This window comes from Uloborus diversus, chromosome 10, assembly GCF_026930045.1.
Source record: "Uloborus diversus isolate 005 chromosome 10, Udiv.v.3.1, whole genome shotgun sequence".
Taxonomy (NCBI): domain Eukaryota; kingdom Metazoa; phylum Arthropoda; class Arachnida; order Araneae; family Uloboridae; genus Uloborus; species Uloborus diversus.
The window spans coordinates 69,072,812-69,092,693 of NC_072740.1; the positions used below are offsets into that span (position 1 = coordinate 69,072,812).

General features: G+C 32.1%; 1 protein-coding gene across 1 annotated transcript in view; it reads left to right on the plus strand.

The window, feature by feature from the left end:
- Positions 1-2,589: 2,589 nt before the first annotated feature.
- The window catches only part of LOC129231238 (calcium-activated chloride channel regulator 1-like), an 89,686-nt gene continuing 72,393 nt past the window's right edge, over positions 2,590-19,882 (plus strand). Inside the window, exons 1-2 of the mRNA XM_054865510.1 lie at positions 2,590-2,840; positions 17,584-17,881. Coding sequence (XP_054721485.1) covers positions 2,667-2,840; positions 17,584-17,881 — 472 coding nt within the window. The 5' untranslated portion in view covers positions 2,590-2,666. The remainder of the gene's footprint in view (positions 2,841-17,583; positions 17,882-19,882) is intronic.

The following is a 19,882-nucleotide window of genomic DNA, read 5'->3' on the forward strand; positions in this document are numbered from 1 at the left end:
CTCTCTGATGAATCTTAGTCGAGTTTTATTTTCTTTTTTGTTACTTCATTTCTTAATGCTTCATTTCCGTTCATTTTTGTCAATAAGCTGAAAAACAAAAACTGCGATCAATTCACCGTTATCCTGATCATTTAAACTTTTTCATATAATGGAATAAATCCAGGTTTAACCGGGTAGGGTAACCAGGTTAACTAAATATTTTTTTTTTCAACGAATCAGCTGAAATTAACTAATTTCTAGAAAATTTGCTTGGTTGTGGTTTATATCCCACGCTGCTAAGAATTGCATGACTATTTGTAACAGTTATCTACGGAGGGAAATGCCACCACATTCTTAGCTCAATGACTGAAACCATAAATGTTTCATAAACATCAAACTAAGAAACATATCCTGGTGAATGAGACAGAAAAAAGTATATATATATATATATATATATATATATATATATATATATATATATATATATATATATATATATATATATATATATATATATATATATGTGTGTGTGTGTGTGTGTGTGTGTGTGTGTGTGTATAGAATCCCCGCAAGGAAAGTGACAAATCCAAATTTTGAAAATCGTACTAACTATTGATTTAAAATCTAAGTTAAGAGCTCTTTATTCTACGAAACGCGCACAAAGTTGGCTTACATAACTGGTGCGTGGTGGTGTAAAAACGATATAATCAATAGTACAGGGGTGCTCATAGGGGGAGGGGGGATTATGACAAGAATGAGCTATCAAAATTTTTGGGGGGGATTTTGAAATTTTTTCAAAATTATTTACTTAAATTTATTTATTGATTGATTTTTAATTTAAACTATTTATTTTAACTTATTTTATTCTACTCTGTTTAGATTTTATTTCATTTATTTACTTGTAATTTGTGTGTGTGTGTGTGTGTGTGTATGTCATTGGCATAGCACAGAAAGTTTCTAATAAAATAATAATAATAATACCTAAAAATAAATATATAAATAAAAAATATTTTTTTAAATAAATAAAATAAAAAAGGGAAAGGGGGGAGCGCTCCTGCAATAATGACACATCATTAAAATTTCATAAATTAGAAGATAAGTTTTGAAACTTTAAGGATGCATCATTAGTTTCGACAGCAAAAGCTAACCACTAAACATCACTCCATAATTTTTTGCGCGTATTATAATATTTCAGACAAAATCACTTTTTTGCTATGTTTCATTCCCGTCTTCGCAGAAACCACTAAGAGCACCGCAAAAATAAAGAATATGTGTTCGAAAAGTCCTTGACACATTTTAAATATTCATTGAAAAGCAATAAATTGTCGTATCAATATGCGATTTGCGACACAATATTTCACAGGCTCAAGAACTTTTTTTGTCGTTGTAAAAAAAAGGGGAAGAAACAAAAAAAATGGATTATAAATAATCACTTATCCTCACAGTATGAAAAACAAGCGTTTCGCAAGGTGTTTAATACTTTTATTAAGCAGTAAGCTATACCTTTCATTATCAGAGTTTATTATGTGCATCGTATGTAGCTCAAACCACATCTAAATGATACTCAAGTTCTTCCCATGTCCACAAATGGTACACGCATTGAATTCTTGTAATGAAAATTATTGCTTTATCTTAAATAAAATGATTAAACACCTCACATGACTTTTTTTCTACTGTGAAGATACGATAAATACTTAAAATTACATATTTTTCTTTTCTTTTTTACGATGTCATAAAAAGTTCTTAAACCAGCGAAATATTCAGCAAACCGCACATTCATACAACAATTTATAGCTCTTTAATGAATTTTTAAAATGTATCAAGGACTTTTTGGACATCCTGCGTATTTCATTCGTTTTCAAACTTAAATGCCACTTTTTCTCAGATTAATAAATTAAAGTACAGTGAAATGACTTATGTAGTCAGTTAAATTAGGAGGAAATAGTATAAAACAGTTCTGCTTATGAAAAAAGAAACTTCTTTTCTTCAAACAAAATTTACCATTTTTTTTTCCTCTGCAAAAAAAAATAATTTTAAGATGGATCCAAATTCACATAATCACAAGGTCAGGTTACTCAAAATGTTTTTTTTTTCTTTTGAAAGTTTTAGAACAGGAGTAAAATCAAATGGAGATAAAATTGCTTTTAACCATTCATTGTTATTCATGGTTAAGAAGATTTCTTTAAAGAAATTTCAGTCAAGGTTTTTCGAAGTGTAACTTCCCCCATCGACAAATCTTTTAAGACACACTTTATCTGCGTTGTTTTAGTTAAAAGCAAAAGAAAATATTACCAGATAAGCGAAGAAGCTAAAGAAAATAGTAGACAAGACAGTTGAATGGCATTTAAATGAAGCAAAAGCTTCCAAGATAAAATTTATGATTTTTCGACTTATCTCTAGACAGACATACGCCTTTCTATTAATAAACAATTTCTAAACGTTAAAACAAAATTCGAAACTAGTTTTCCGCAGTTAAACACGGCATGAATCAGAATGAAAAAGACATCCTGGCGACTTTTTTTCAACCGAACGTGGCTCCTGTTGGCGCACTTCCAATTCTGCCGGTTCCGAATGTTTTTCATCCTGGATAACTAGAAAGACCGAAAGGAACACTAAAAAGTGTTGCTTTGAGGTTCCAATCTCTGAACTCGGAATGTTTTAATTTTTTTGTGCTTCACTGATTACTCATGGATCTGTCAGTGCCCCGTCTCAATTTGTTGCGGCTCTTGCTGTTGCTTTGCTTTTCGGCAAATTTGAACCTTGCATCAGTTATAACCATCGAAGATAATGGTTACAAGGGAATTGTTGTCGCGATTCATAATCATGTACCGGAGGATTTGGAGCTACTAGAAAATTTGAAGGTAATGCATAATATTTCTTCAGTACCATCTTAAAAATTTAATCGAAAGTTTAGCACGCTTTTAAGGAAGTTATGATATTATACACATTAAAAAATTGAAGCATGTCAAGACTAAGTGACAATACTTGGCTTAGCGTATTTAAGACTAACATGCATTGTTAGTAAATAATGCATTGCTAATTGCTTGGATGAAAATGTCATGATATATCAGCAATAATTTAATAAAACGTAAAATTATTAGAGTTACTTTTTCACTTCATTAAAAAAACTTAAGTTCGGTTTTTCTCCTTTTACTAAGCAGTACACCTGCACTTCCTACATCTGTAGCAAATTCAAAGTACTGTCACATTACTCATCGGGAATGAATTAAATCATTATGTTGATACGATTAGACAGCAACTCTACATATTAAAATTATTCCTTAGTGACTCATTTTTTACACAATTAATAATTAATCAAAAGGTACGAGACTATTTCTACAAAAGGTCAATTTTTTTTCAGCCACCAATTAGTACGTAAAAATATATTTAAATAAATTGTCAATTTTATTAGAATAACAATCCCACTAGTTAATTAGTGTCCTCGAAAATGAATTGCTATGTCTTCTTAACACTATACTATGTGAAATAGAAGTTAGCACTATAAAAATCCTTTGTAATGTATCAACATCAATTTGGACTGCCAAAATGCGATTACTGCGTTAGTTTTCAACACATAAGATAATGTTTGTTAGAGCACTGTTGTCACCTTTCAGAACTGCCTACTGGAAGATATAGAAAACCGGAAAATGTGAAGCAAGTGTAAACCCCTTCTTTAACTTTTATCGTGAAACGCACAATGAAAAATTAACATATTGAAGCAAAAAATACCATTTACTTGGTAAATAGACCAAAATTGCTATTTGTGTTTTTCTTGAAAAATATATAAAAAAGAAGCTTTAATGTGCACTTATACTCATTGCAGCGGACGAAATAAGGAAATGACGTAAAATAAACTATTTACTTGCTACAGTAAAACCTGTAAAGTTGATCAACCTCGTAAGTTGACTACCTGTCTAAGTTGACCGCTTTTTTCAGGCACGGAATTAGCTCTTTTCATATAAAACAACCTCTGTAAGTTGACCACTTGTTTACGTTGACCATTAAATTAGTGCACCGCAGGTGGTCAATTTACACAGGTTTCACTGTATTACCATTACGTGATTACATCAAACAGATTTATTTTTTCAACTGTGTGTTGAAGTTTTGTTTACAATTGTGTGTTTAATATAACATTAACGATGTGTGTTCATCTAAATAAAAAATGATAGAGATTTTCTTGCTAAGTTATATGTGAAAAAGTAATGAAAGTATCTCTCATGTTTTCCATAAACTGCGAGCATTTTTAATAAAATATTTATCAGATTTATTTCATGATTTAAGCAACCATTGTGTACCTGTTTTTCATGATAGATCAAAAAATCACTGGAGGCTGACACATTATAAAAGTTTCTTGACATCAAATTAACATCAAAGGTATTTTTGTTTTACTATCCAATAATGCAAACTAGATAAGTTATGGAGCCTTTTCGTTTCAATTAATTTTCCGTTTTTTGTTAGTGTTTTATGCATATTATATATCAGGGGTGAATTCGTAAATTTTCCAGTACTACCAAAACGCCAATGAGGAGAAATAACTGAATTATCAGCAGTTACAAATTTTATTTGGAATGTTAAGTTTATTTTTCAAGAAAGCATTATCGGAGCGGCACTCCGGCACCAAATCACACCTGAAAAATTATCTTACAAGTTCCGGACTCCGTGTTACCTGGGTGTCAAAAAACTCTTAAAATGTCAGATTGATCCCTCCTGTTGCAAAGAAAACTAATAGAAAAAAAAGTGACAAGGCTAACTTCACAACTCTTTTTTTTTTTTGGGTAAGAAAAAAAAAATCACCTCGGATTTTTTTTTTTTTTTTGCCAATTATAAAAAAAATTACTTAAACCTTGGAACGAAAACAGAAAGAATTATACTAACTGCTCGATCTAAATAAATAATTTTCACCGAAAATGAAATCATTTGCATTTTTTTCATTTCAGGAAAACGAATAACTCTTAGAATTTGCCGTTGCTAAAAATTACGGAATTAAAATGAAAGCTTAGAATTTAAACATAAAAAAGCAAAAACTTTTTACATGCAAAATATAATCTTTCCGCTCTGCGCAGTCAAATAGCAGTATTTACAAGTTTTTCTCTTCTTTCTCCTTTTTTTTTTATAACTTTTATCATCTATTTTTCCCAGTTTTACCGTATAAACAATATATTTAGGTTTTCCAATAAAAGAAATGAATGAAAAGAACGTCAAATTACAATATTTTACTAATGTTTGTATGGAATCAAAACACATATCTTTAAATATCTCTGAAGCTAATTTTTGTTTGAAACTGCCAGACATATAAACACATATTTTCCATCTCAAAAATAAGCTTAAATAAATTATTCGGTTTGTGTTGGTTTTTTTTACCGATATTTTTACAATACTTTAAGTCTTGTTTCCTGCTTTTGGTTTCGTTCTTTTTAATTTTACAAGAAAACAGACAAAAAAGTAAATATATAAACTGTAAAAAATTATATTTGTGAACTATTTACATCATATGAAGCACTACAAACAACAAAGTATACTTTTCAATTGCATAAAATCAAATATATTTGCCAAGTTTCTTGATTCACAAACGGCAGATATACAGAGTGCTGACTAAAGTCGGTTAACAGTCGAATAACTTCTGAATGGCAAGAGTTATCGACATAAAATTTATGTCTAAGTATAGTTAACTTGCCATGCGCTCCGGGACGAAATCGCTTACAGCGCCATCTGGTGGCAAACTTTAAAGTTATCGTTAATATCTCAAAAACAGTAAGAGATATGAACAGTAAGAAATTTATTCAGTATCATCAAATTAAAAACAAAAAGACATTTTCTGCACAGCAATGTTAAAAATGATTCGTATAAAATGCATTCCAGCTACAAGTCGCTGATTATAGTGGTGGCGTAGAATGGTCTCCATACTCACTTAATGTGAATTCTTAGACCTTTTTGATAAGAATACATCACATAGCAATTGAATGCAACCTCACCACCAATATTGCGAGAACGTTGAAACCGAATTACGGATGCGTATTTATGCCAGCTTGTCACCTGCTATGTTGTTCAATCTGCAGCGAGAAATGCAATCGCGTGTTCAGATGAGTATTTGTGCTGAAATACACCATTTTGAGCATTAAGTATAAATGAGGTTCATTTACGGCATGTGTAGTTTTCTTCAACGTGATCAAACAAAGAAGCACTTTAAGGCTACTATTTTTAACATTAGTTCACGAAAGATGTCTACTCTTACTAAATCGATGATGCTGAACAATGTAGTACATTTTCCCCTCAGTCTCTTACTGATTTTGCGAACTCTGAATTTTACCACCAGGTGACGCTGTAAAAGGTTGTCTTCGCAGCGCATGGCAATTTTACTCTACTTAGAACCAACTTTTGTGACAATATCTCTTACAGTTCAGAACTTATTGAGGTGGTAACGGACTTTAGTAGGCACCCTGTATAGTGATAAATGTACTTTAAATGAAAATTATTGCACAACCCAAAACATTTTAACGGTTCGTAGATGATTTAAATAATGGACATATATTCTGATTTTAAAAATAAAAATATATTTTTTTTATATTTTATTATCACTTATTGTGATACTCTGATTCTAACTCATAATTGAATTTCCATTTGAAAAAGAGTAGAATAAAAATGGATGACTGACTTTCCAAATAAACATGAGAGAAAAATACTGGCAAATAAAAATATTAATTTATTCAAATGATTGATTTGAATTTATTAAATGATTGAAAATAATTATAAACTAATTTCATAAATTGCCAAATGGTAAATTGGTCAATCACCATTCACTGGCTGTTGCCTTGCGTCGCATCGTACCACCCATATGATTCGTAATTCCACCATTTATAACAGTATAATAATCATATAAGCGAATGAAAGATTCACCCCACAGTTCGCTTGCAGTCGTCTCGCCCAAACTGCCAATTATGAAAGGAGAGAGTGGTGACTAACGATGAACAATCCGGTAGTAGATAAAAGTTGTTGAAAATGAATATTTTTCTTATATATTAGTGAGAAATTCTGTACTTGGAATATTTCAAGAGATTGGTAGTCTGCCTCGTTTGCCCTACGTTTTTAAAGTTTTTTAATGACCTTGCATTCAAATAGTGTTTTCTAAAAATGATTTTCTTATATTTTTGAACTGCAAAAATTTTTTGGGGAGGAAAGAACAAGTTTAGTAGCATTATGTATACTTATGACCAGTGGCGTAGTCCCATGGGGGGGATAGGGGGTCAGAACCCCCCCCCCCATGAGCCCCAAAACAATATATATATATATATATATATATATATATATATATATATATATATATATATATATATATATATATATATGGTATAAGTGTATAAACTTGAGGGCATGGCTTTACTTTAAACTTCAGAAAAAATTACCCCCCCCCCCCAAGGATTTTTTCTCGCTACGCCACTGCTTATGACTGCGCATTTTTCTGTAAAAAGTACTGGTACTTTTATCAGGCCCCTGTTCCTTGACTAATCTGTTCTTCTAGTATTAAAAACTAACCAGTATACTATTATTTCCGTACTAACACAGAATTTAGCCAACCTTCTGAGTTCCAGCTCTAAAAATTTTAGTTTTTACACTCTGGAAAATTAGGGGGGAGGGGGGGGGGGGTTAAGCCACACTCTTTTTTTGCAGCCGTGTAAAAATCCCCCTAAAAGAAAAAAAAAACATTCTGTGCTACTCAATGATAAACATTATCTTAAAAAATATTTAAAAATAAAAATTACTTATTTTTTCTTCCAAATATTTTATTGAGACGTATCTTCTGTATGCTTATGATAAGACACCGTACTTCTGCTGAAATCATGTCACCTCTGTCATAAGAACAGAGTTAGGCATTAAGTTAAATATAAACTGAATTATTTTATAGTGTAGGGTCATTCCATAGTGACTAACGTAACATTCGCAGCTGATTTTCAAACTCTTTTCACTTACACCGGGAGTAAAAATAAATATGTTTTGGTTTAATATGCAGATTTAAAATGTACAAGGTGACTATTTTTCATTTCTACCAAGAATTTGAAGCAAAATAAGCGCTGGCAGATGTTTTTTCACCAAAAAAGGCATCGTGACTAACGTATCATTTTTGCAACCCTGAGAAACAACGCTTAGGTTACGAGACAAATATTTCTGAAACTTACGCAGGCATTTGAAATTGACCGATATATTTGTAAGAGGTAAACAATCTATTTTTAAAAATGTACTGCAGATTTGTTACAGATGAATCTTTTTTGGTCCTTAATGGTACTTTTACGAAAAACTGTGTGTGACTAACGTAATGTGACTAACGTAACCATCGAATAACAAGCAATGAATGCATATAAATAACTTTTTATAATTAATTTCTTGCTCTTATATTACTTTTACACTTTTAAGGAACCTTATTTGTGTTGTATTATGGTTTATCTTTACTTTTTTTTCCGTTTTAGTGTAAGAAATTGAATGGAAGGATTCAGTTCAATTAACTCAATTTGAATGTGCGAAAAAAGATAATAATAATAATTAAAAAAACTGCTTTTACAAACTAAATAACATTATTCTTCGACTAATTAAATCCTAAATATCTCTCTTTTAAAAAATTAACTTTATGAAAGTTGATAGTTTTACCGAATTCTAGTATTCTGCTGATGTACTAGTTATCGTTATAAAAAACTCCGTAGTACTTTTCAATGGCATATATATATTTTTTAAGGTTTACTGATTCATCGAACGAATAGTGTTGTGTATCCTTTTGAATTAAAATGAAATATTGAAAAAAAAAATATATTCGAACGTTTTTGCAGAGTGCATTTTAATTCCAGATATCACCGCAAATGTTTGAATTTTTAAATGATCATTCTTGCATTTTCTGAAATATATGGCAGCAGCGCTTATTGTCACTGTATCATGTAACATCAAATATTTTCCAACGAGCAGCCATTACTTTATCTTAATAATAGGTGGAGATACATTTTCTAAAAAATAGAGACGTTCTCCTTTGTTAAGACTGCATTTCTATTATCGTAATTCTTAGCTTGGATTCCTGTGTTGAATGCACATTCAGCAAAGTACTCATTTTGATTTACTCACCTTTTTTTAAAAAATTCTTTAAATTGTAAGTATCTTTTTAAAGACCTTTAAAAAAGTATTTTTCTAAGTAAACAGAAGGTCTACAAAGTAATATTACTGGTATTTTTCACCCTTTATATTTTTAATCAATATAGAATGCCTACATATTTAAAATTGTTCATGAAAATGTAGATTAAATTAAATAAATTTTAAATATTATCAGTCATTTTTAAAATGTTACGTTAGTCATATGCAAACTGTTACGTTAGTCACAGCTCAAATGTTACGTTAGTCAACCATCCGGTTTAGTTTTTAAGCAACCATCCGGTTTAGCTTTTAAGCAGAAAATAGTACAATTTCGTGACTAACGTAACGTAAATATTTTCAGTGAAATAACCGAACTAATTAAAATACTTATCTTACAATGTATGCAAAAAGAACAGTCGATTTTATTTGCTCAACATCTAATCATTTAGAATAAACATAGTTCTTTTAAAAATTTGCAAAAATTTTTACATTACACAAGAAAACGTAGACGCATGTTTCTTGCACATGCTAAGCCTTTTCTACAACCTCGCACGTTTAGAGCCATAAAAAAAACACCGAATGAAATTTTTGCAAACTGTTACTGGATTTATGTACTAGAAAGTATGCTGAATGAAATGATTGGTCACAATTAAGACTTTGTGGAAAAAAAAATTCTGAGGTTGAGGTTGACATTTCTGTGGAATGACCCTGTAGTGAACTTGATCCTGTTTGAACATTCATTAATATTTAATGATCCGCTGTGGGACACTTACTTGATTGAAAATGAATTTTCTATTCGTTATTTCGTCATATTTTTTCTCTTAAAAAAAAAAAAAAACGTTTTTGGATTATTTTCTCTAAATTTTATTTAAGCGCATTCCTATAACAAATGGCGGTTAAGTGTACAGCTATTTTATTGATTCAGACTAGGCATACTTAACAATGACGCTTGGTCGAAAGAGACACACCAGTGGGACAACTGCTGCGTAGTCCCATAGCCAACAGTCCGAACCACTATTTCGATTTAACAAGCACAACCGTCTCCGACGTTTTTCTTCGTTGATGACACGTGGACGTCCAGCACTTTCTCGTTTGCTGCTGGTTTCACCGCCACTTTTCCAGTTTTCAAAAGTACTAACAACAAAAATCTTAAATAATGTAACAGTTGTGCAGGTTCAGATAGTCATTCTGAGTCCTCAAGCCATTACAATTTTCCCTCTATCAGATTAACCTAGGTCAGCTGTCTTTCCCATCCCTCGCAAAACCAAACGCAATAACAATTCCTTACCTTCTTTAGCATCAGTTACATACCATTCGCCCTTAATCACGTGTCCTCCACGTCATCCAGATGAGTTCATTGAAAAATATGAGGGTGGTCGTCATGCTTGGATCTTCAGTATTCATCTTAAGATTATAAACTACATAGACGTCTTCTGTAATCAATAAAAGAGGGAAGGGCTTGTAAAAGACAACGTAAAGCCAACAATGTAGAAAATCAATGTAGATTCTGAATCTTCGGCTTCAATTTTGAAACATTGTGACTATTTGTCAGCATCATATAAGAGAAGGAGTGGTTTTATTGGCCTGAATGGTGTTGTTGCAAGTGTCTAGGACGGTTTCGCGGTTGCTATTGGAAGTTTTCGATTCGTAACATTGAACATAACGGGCCACTTTTGAGGATCGTATGTTGCCGACGGCCACAGGTTGAGTACCACTGTTTAGGTGTTTGCTTGTTTTACAGTTCCCATTTTTTTTTTTTTTTTACAGTGCTACAGTAATCAAGCTGTACCGTTCTTATACGTTAAAAATTACAACCATATAAGTTATTATTTAACGTTAAATGTCTGCTTTCTCTGTATTTTTCCTATTTCAAGCTTGACTATGCATGTAAGAACGAAAATCGGAATAAAGAAGCGCGCAATAGGGGGTGAGGAGGAACACTTAGCCAAAATATGCAATATGTGGCAAAGTCTTTTTCTTCGGAAAAGGAATAACTGAGAAGTGAAAGGGAGGACGAAAATGGTGATGTGATTGTGTAGGGCTATTTTCAAACAATCAGAGTTGTAAACAGTGCATTAGGTTTCAACAATGCCTAAACTAGGCTCATGCAATCTGCGCTCATAATCGAAAAAAGAATAAATTAGTTCGAAGAACCATTATTGATAAATACAAAAATACATTTTCTAGTGCTATTGTTGTTGAGCCCCATAATATGAACAACCTTGTGTGAATAAACCTTTTACTATATTTCGAAAGCAGATTTTAAACTTAAATGATTCTGACTCCAGAATATCCAATTTCATCTTACCCACACTGTAATTTTTCTGAATCATATATATACGTATGTGTATGTGTGAGGACATGGGTGTACAAGATATGTATTCACTTCAATGAAAACTATTTCCAAAGGACATTTCCTGGGCGGGAGTAAACGTTTAGTGCATGCTTTTGAATGCATAAATGAAAGCTAACAAAAAGTAACAAGGTACGCTAGGATTAAAGATTTTATCAAGGGAAAACATACACCCAATTGATGATTCACGACGAAATAAACAGTGACGTAAGTTCTCTTGTTAGGAAGTGGGTGAGGGTGCTCTTTCCTTTCTTCTAAGTAATACGGATGCACGAGTGTCTTTTCACTTTCAAGTAAAAAACATAACCATCTGATAAGCCTTCCGGTTTATCTTACCAATGTTACTGCAGAACTTACTTTTAGGCTTGTATGTAATTTTTTTTAACCCTTTAAGACCCGACGCACAGTGGAGCGAAAACGCCGAAAAGCGCTTAAAAATGTTTTTAAACCTCTCTCGCTTGTTTGTTTACACATGCAGGTTATAATGGAGTTTTCTCGATTTGTTTGGGCTCAGAGTCCAAAGTTCGCAGGTTTATGCAGCTAATTCCTTTTCAGGGTCTTTCTACAGATCATTTATGACTAACTAATATTAATTTCTAAGAGGACATAAGAGGACATTTTTTTTGTAGAGTATTTTGAAAAAAAAAACTACCTTGAATTCCCAAGTTTTCGGCGCTGATCAAAACTGATTTTCGGTTTGAGAATTTGATTACTCATTTTTTTCGCCCTATTACACGAGAGAAATTAAGTATATCCGCCTTTAATAAGAAAAACAAATTATAGACTGCTTAAAAGCAATTTTTGTAAATTCCCGCACTCATGGTTCTTCAATTTTCTAAATTCTCCCTTCAGCTTTATAGTGGACAAAGGGCTCTAAATTGCCTAAGATGTAGGCCTGTGCATATTTATAAATCCTCAATTGGTTTAATATAGGAAAAAAAAACATTTATAAGCGCTTTTTGGCGTTTTCGCCCCACTGTGCAACGGGACTTAAAAGATCCATAAAGGAAATGTCTAAAAGAAAATTTATAATGAAGAAAACACAGAAAGAAAATTTAATGTGAGTTTATTTGGGCATGAAAAAGTCCTAATAGCTCCTCATTAGGACTTTTTCATGTTCAAATAAACTTACCTTAAATTTATTTCTCACCTGCCACAATTTTAATATAAAAAATTATTCAAGCGTTTCTAACGCATAAAGATACGTAAAAAAAATTAATTTTTAACTCTTTTTTCAAAACATAAAACAATTTGGGTCATAAAGGGTTAAGGTTTGAAATTTTTGCAGTGAAAATTTTTATAAGAGGGCTTTGAAATTCTGATCCGCAAACTTTTTGTGTGACGGAAGTGACGAAGTTGCTTTTTAATTGTTGCCGAAAATTCTGAAAAGTACTAGTAGTTGTTAACTTAGTTTAGTAAAACAATAATAACAAGTTAATTTCAAGGCTGATCTTAAGCAAGCACATATTTGTGGATTTTGGGCATTTTAAACTTTTCAAGTGATACAGGTTATCGAAGATTTCTTTGATTCAAGTCAAGTCATCAGCTTAACCTGTTTTTTTTCTCAATTTGTTTATTTTTCTTAAATTTGAGAAGAATGCTATTTTTTAAGATTAGTAAAACGTTAAATAAGCTAAATGTAACAAATTTTGGAGAAAAAAAATGTAAGAAATCTGACACGTTCTCTAAATAAAACCCTCGTTTAAAGAGAATAAAATGTGCACTTGCCTTTTTTAGCGTTCTTTTCATTAGTAAAGAGCAATTTCTGAGTAAAAAGTTTTACTTTTTCCGAATAAAACTTTCTCATGAACACGATAGTTTTTTTTTTTTTTTTTTTTTGAAATTAAATTCAATTTGTCTTTATTCTTGGTACAACGGCCCAAAGCAAGCTTGACAAAGATGCTGTGGGTATCTATGCTTATGGCATTTTAAGCATTTATTCTGTTATTTTCAAGAGCTTTGGATTGAAAAATGAATAATTTTCGGTTTAAAAAAATAATAATAAATGAAACAAATCTAAAATTTAAAAAAATTCTAAAATTGAAACATATTTAGTGCCCTTATTTTATGAATCATCCCAATAGTTAGTGATGGAAGTATGGATTTAATTACATTATTGTTAAACGTAAGTATAATTGTTCGTGCAAAACATTTACAAGGAAAAGTTCCTTCCCAGTTTATGTGGAGGAAAAAATTAAAGTCACACTGAAACATAAAAGAAAAAATAATTTTTAAAAAAATGGTGAATTTCATGTACAATTACAATAAACACGGTCATATATAATTAATTTAATGTATCAAGAAAAAATAAGAAGAGTAAGAATCCTTTTGGGCCCTGTAGACGGATCTGTATTTGTCTGGCGATGTGATATTTTTCTGTGCACTAACACACATACAGACATACATTTTACTGCTAAGAGAGGTGGGGGGGGGGGGGGTAAAATACTTTTAAAGATTTTACAACATTTCCATTGTACAAAGATTTTTCCTTCACATGATCTTTGCGGGTGTAACTTTCGCCCGTTTTTCGTTTTGAGTTTAGTCGGTGAACTTTGAAAAGTTGGCAAAATTTGGTAGCGGATAAACATTTTATTCCTCATAACTAAGAACAAACGAGCTGATGTGTGCCTCACATGACTTCCTTTTACTCTAATTTAACGTCATTTACTCATTATTGGCAGTTTTAATGTTATTTAATAGTTTACTCTCTAAATATCACCAACAGCGGTCAAATTGAAGCCAGATTTAAAAAAAAAATAAATAAATAAAATAAAAAAACGTCAAGTTGGCGACAAAACTTGACGACCGAAAGACTGGCGATATATCGCCAAGTGTCCGCCAAATTATAACACCACTTGAGTTTACATCGAAATTAACAATGATCCCCCCCCCCAAAAAAAAAGGGCAAAAGACCCCTTTTGGAGCATTCGAATGCAACCAAAAAGGAAGGTGCACAACTAGACCCCACTAGAAGTCTACATACCAAATATCAACTTTCTAGGACATTCCGTTCTTGAGTTATGTGACATACATACACACATACGCACATACATACGTACATACAGACGTCACGAGAAAACTCGTTGTAATTAACTCGGGGATCGTCAAAATGGATATTTCGGGTGTCTGTACGTTCCTAGGCGAACGTACAGACAGTTTTTTGCAACCTGACCCATCCACGTGTGGTCGGGTTGAAAAAAAAAAACTCAACATTCATTCAGGGGTGACCAAAATGGAAATTCAGGCCGATTTTTGAGTGAAATTTTTTTCGCGAATACAATACTTCCTTTTTTGTAAAAGGAAGTAAAAACGTGGAGTTGATGCAGACAAATCTTCTTTCGTTCATTTGAGGCCTTCGTCGCCTTTCAGAGTGAATTTTCCGCTTCGGGGGGTGGGGGGGGGCATAAAGTACTACTTTAATTTGCTAGAGGTTCATCTCTAGCTTTATTTCAAGCGGGGAGGCCAACACATCATTTTCTTAAAAATACTATTGCAGAGAAGAAACTATTTACACAATTAATTTTTTTACTTATTTATTTTTAACTTTTAATTCAGGTGATAGTTTTTATCAAATACTAATCCAATTTCTTATAAATATTTGTTGTCATAAAACTGGATCTTGCTTTTAAACTATTTTAATAAATGTTAATAAATTAAGTTGATTTTAAGTTTTTAAAGAAAAATGTTTCACTACTTATTGATCTCCACCAATCGACATAAATTTATGATACTTCTGTCAGTTCAAAAGCAAAAGGCATTAACACATTTCGATAGTATTATTGAACATTACTTACATAGAATTATCAATTTGAATTCTTGTATTGTTTCCCGGTTTTTCAACAGCAGAACTGTAGCTCAAATTCTGCAATGAGTTTAGATTATATATTCATGGAAATTTGGATTAGAATTCTGCCTTTAAAACGATACTTTTCTGGCCATGGGGATTCGAACTCACATTCTCTGCGTTATTAGCACAAAGTTGTACCCAATGGAGAGAATGGGTCTCAATTTTGCGTTGAAACAATGAGTAATGAAAAAAAAAAAAAAAAAAAAAAACAGAATAAATCTGTTTTTTTCAACAAAGATAAGAATTTTTTGCTCACTTTGTGCCAAAAGTGGCGAGATTTTTTTTTTCTTAATGATGCCTTATGAAGTTTGATAAAATATTGAGGAAGTTATGGCGTTCCTCCATAAAAATGAAACATCTTTGAGAACTTATATATGTGTATTAATAGACTTTTTCTTGAATTTCCGAAATTTTGTCCTGTAAACCCAATGTAATTAAAACTTAAGTCAGGTTAAATAAATGCTTAAAATGTGTTGCTTATGTCACAATAAAAGGCAATATTCCTTTCCAAATAGGTAAAATCTAATAAATAAATTATCTATTAATAAATAAAATATAAAATAGTACGGAATCACGGATCTGTCACGCAATAAATTTTAAAGTTAGTGCACAATGAAAGAGTCTCATCTAGTTTCAAAGAATCTCAGTGCTCCTTACAGGGCATATTCTCACGAATAGAAGCAAATATTTTAATGAATCCTTCAGATGAAACCATTGCTTTGAAAAAAAAATAAATAAATAATTTGCCACCCAAGCACGAAAATGTGAAATGTGTTTCAGATTTCCCAAAGACCCGTTCATTTTCCCCCCTCTTGTACGTTGCAGAACTTAGCTTTTGATTTATGACAAAAATAAAAATCCTCAGGGAAAAACTCTCTCAACTCGCCATATGCTAGAGACTTTAAGATTGCTACAGAGACGAAAATTTTTTTCCTCTCTTATTTACCCTTTTATGACTTTTCAAACTTTTCTTTTTTCTTTTTTAAAGAATCAAAAACTTTGATACTTCACATTTCGGAGTAAAAGTAAAGTTTTCGTGCCTGTTTTCAAACTGATGCCGGCTTTCATCGTAATAATTCGTTCGCACTTTGTTCAAAACAATTGAAAGCCAAAGTAGTGGGAAAAAATGTATTTGAAGTTTAAAAAAAACGATTCAGTGCTATAGCTGCGATTTGAGGATATATGTGTGTAAATCTCTTTCTAGTTTCTTCAAAATAACCATGAAGGAACATACATATAATAAACAACGTAGTCCCGTTTAACATGCACGTTCTCTATTTTCACAACCGTTATTCCTAGATGCACATTTCCAATTGCAAAAATGGTCAAAATAAGGTGCCGAGCCAATATATGAAAAGTCTGAAGTGAAAAAAAAAAAGATTAGAAGGTATAACTTGCTTTGAATATATGTTGTATGTATTCAAAACAAGTACAAAAATCTTCTGTGAGAAGTACAACTCAAAATTAAAAAAAAATGACCAAAAACACGAAAATAATCCCAAATTTAGTTGCAGTAAAAAGGTCATAATTTTATGTCTAACTGAAATTTGATGTTAAAACCTCAGTAGGTCAGTTACGTCATGCGTCATTAACTTAACTGACCTATAATCCTGATTACACTTGTAATCCAAACTTGGAACGAATGACAATTCTTATAACGAAAATCTAAAAAATCTGCTTATAGTCCTCAATTTACACATTGTTTCAAGCACCAAAGTAGGCATTTATGCCCTCTCTAAGAATAGTTATCCGGCCTTTTGAGGTTTGAAAATCGAATTCTATCACAGTTGACATTTCCTAAAGCAAAAATACAACATTTTTTACAGCAACTAAAATTCTCACGGAAAATATTATTTGATTTGAAAAAAAAATTATGTCTGTAGTGTCCATGGAGATTAGCTAGTTTTGGATGGAACTTCGCTCCGGAAAAATGAGTGGGAAACGAGATACCCTAATCACCACCCCAAAACAGTAGACAAGCTCGGCATTATTTAGTCTTTTTTTTTTTTTTTTTGGAAATGAGAAGAAGGAAGTTACTACTGGCAATTCATTTAAGAAAATACGTTCAAAATTCCATTTTCTTAAATTAATCACGAGCTGTAAATTCACTGGGTGCGTTCATTCACTCGTTGGTCTACCCTGCAATCCATAAAAATACAACAGCAATGTTAGAAAAAGCAATAAAAAATATGATCATTTTAATAGAAAAACAGAAACGCTTAAATTGGATTGATAAAACACAACCATTAAATAAAAGCACGAATCTTAGAAACTAATATTTGTGCTTCTTTTCTTGCAGACCTTGTTTTCAAGAGCATCCACATTCCTATATAACTCTACTCAAAATGGACTGTACTTCAAAGAAGTTAAAATCGTCGTTCCGCCTACGTGGTCCCAAAGACCAGAATATGAAATTCTACCGGGAAATTTCTTCAGTACGGCACACATCAGGGTGGACACACCTAATCCGGAATATAAGGATACACCATATACTGTACAGCCTGGTGGATGTGGAGAACCAGGACAGTACATCCATTTGACACCATGGTTCCTCAAAGAACTTAATGGCGAAACAGTCGACATGTTTGGAGCACCAGGTAAGGGTCAAGTAAAGACAGCCAAAACCGAAGTGTTCTAACAGACAAAATGAAAATTTGGAGATAATTAGTACATTGAAGAGAAGCACTAATCTACTATCTCGTTATTATACGTTAGTTAGTCCAGACAGGTACTGCTATCGAACATGATTTAAGCAAAAAATAAATAAATAAATAAATAAATACATAAATAAAATAAATAAATAAATACATAAATAAAATAAATAAATAAATTAATTAATTAAAGCTTTTATATGATCTGAACTTTGTACTAGTTTTACAGCAAATTTTACTGGTTGTCACTTTTCTTTGCTTCTCGCAGTCACGTTTCTTTGCTTCTTGCTATGTCTTGTAAGATTTTCTGTTACAGATTATTTTTCAGACTATACGCAGTCGATTTTTAAAGCCCTAGTATCAACTTAGTCCTCTATTAACTGAACCCGATCCCCCTTACGAGAAAGAGAGGTTGAAGTCAAAAATCAACTATCCCTTTTAAGTACATTTGCCAGAATTAATACATCACTCTATGGCTAGATTTTCAAGAATGCCATAAAAACCTCCTCCGTCTACAATTACTTTTTAAAAATAATTTACCTACGTTAATCTGATGACGTCCGTAATTGACAGAGAGAGAAAAAAAAAACTACGGGAGTAATCTTGCAAATTTCGAAAAACTATTAGTTATGAATGATATTATAATAAAGTAAACTGTCGAACCTTTAAAAAAATTTCGCATCGGAGGCTAAATCTGGAGCAAAACTAATTGTGAAGAAGGCTTCAATTTTATTTACATATTTTATTACGTTGAAGTTTTTCAGAAGTCTCCTTCCTAAATTTCTTGGTGCCTATTGTATGTGTGGAAATCTTAAAGTAGATTGAGCGAACCAATAGTTTGCTCAAAGAGGATATTTTGTAACATATTTTTAAAAATGATTTTGATTGGTAGTAGCCGCTTTTGGAGACTGGCTGGTTTGCTGTTTCATGTATTGAATTATTGCTTTATATTTTTTATCAAATTTTTCTGTGCCATTCATGAAACAAAGTTTTGAGAAAGTAAAATTAACCAAATGAACACGATTGAACAATCAAAATTGTGCTTTTACATTCAAATCCAACATGACTGCTGGGGCGCCCCGATGGGAGGCCACGAGAAGTCACTGTGACTCCCGAAAATTTCCTTACTCGGCAAACTTGGTCTGATGATTCGGCAAAATTTGGAGCTCAATTCAGTAAATTATTATCATTTGGTGAAATTTTTAGTTCTATTCAACAAAATTTGGAGTTTCTTTCGGCAAATTGAGAATTTCTGCCCTCAAAAAATTTAAGTTCAGGGCTCCCCTGACTGACTGTTGGATTTCTTAATGCAGAAAGTTTTGTAGTTTCTCGTACCGATCGAAAGATAATGTAAACAAATACGGAAAAGTTTGGAGTGTGTAAGACTCAAAGAAGTATAAAAGCATCCGAAACAAAGTTTCTTTAACAAACGAGACAAAATAAAACGATCAAAATGCAACACAAACTTTCCCATTTTTGTAGAATCACCCACAACATTTTCAAATTAGTTTAAAAGACTCGTGTTATTAAAGAATCAAAATGAGTAGCAAAATAAAATTAATAAATGAAAAAGTTAGAAGTGGGAAAAAGAAAAGTAACCCACGTGATCTTACTCCGAACGAATATTACACAGACATGGCATTTTTATTTAAGCATAATTGCACGTTATATGTACCTAAAATGACAATCACATATCCACCGGGGGGGGGGGCATTCCTTAAAGGAGATGGCACACCACCTCTAATGCTACGAAAAAACCCAGAACGACAGCCCACGAAAATGAGATCAAAACTCCTCTCAAATTGCCTCCCCCCCCTTCTAAAAATGTTTAATAGCGCAGTCTGAACCGCCCTCGTGGACATCTCTGATACATCTTTTCTCAGAATTCTTAAACCCACTACAGTCGACTCCCGCTACAAAGCGATCCGACTTACGCAAAATGGCTAT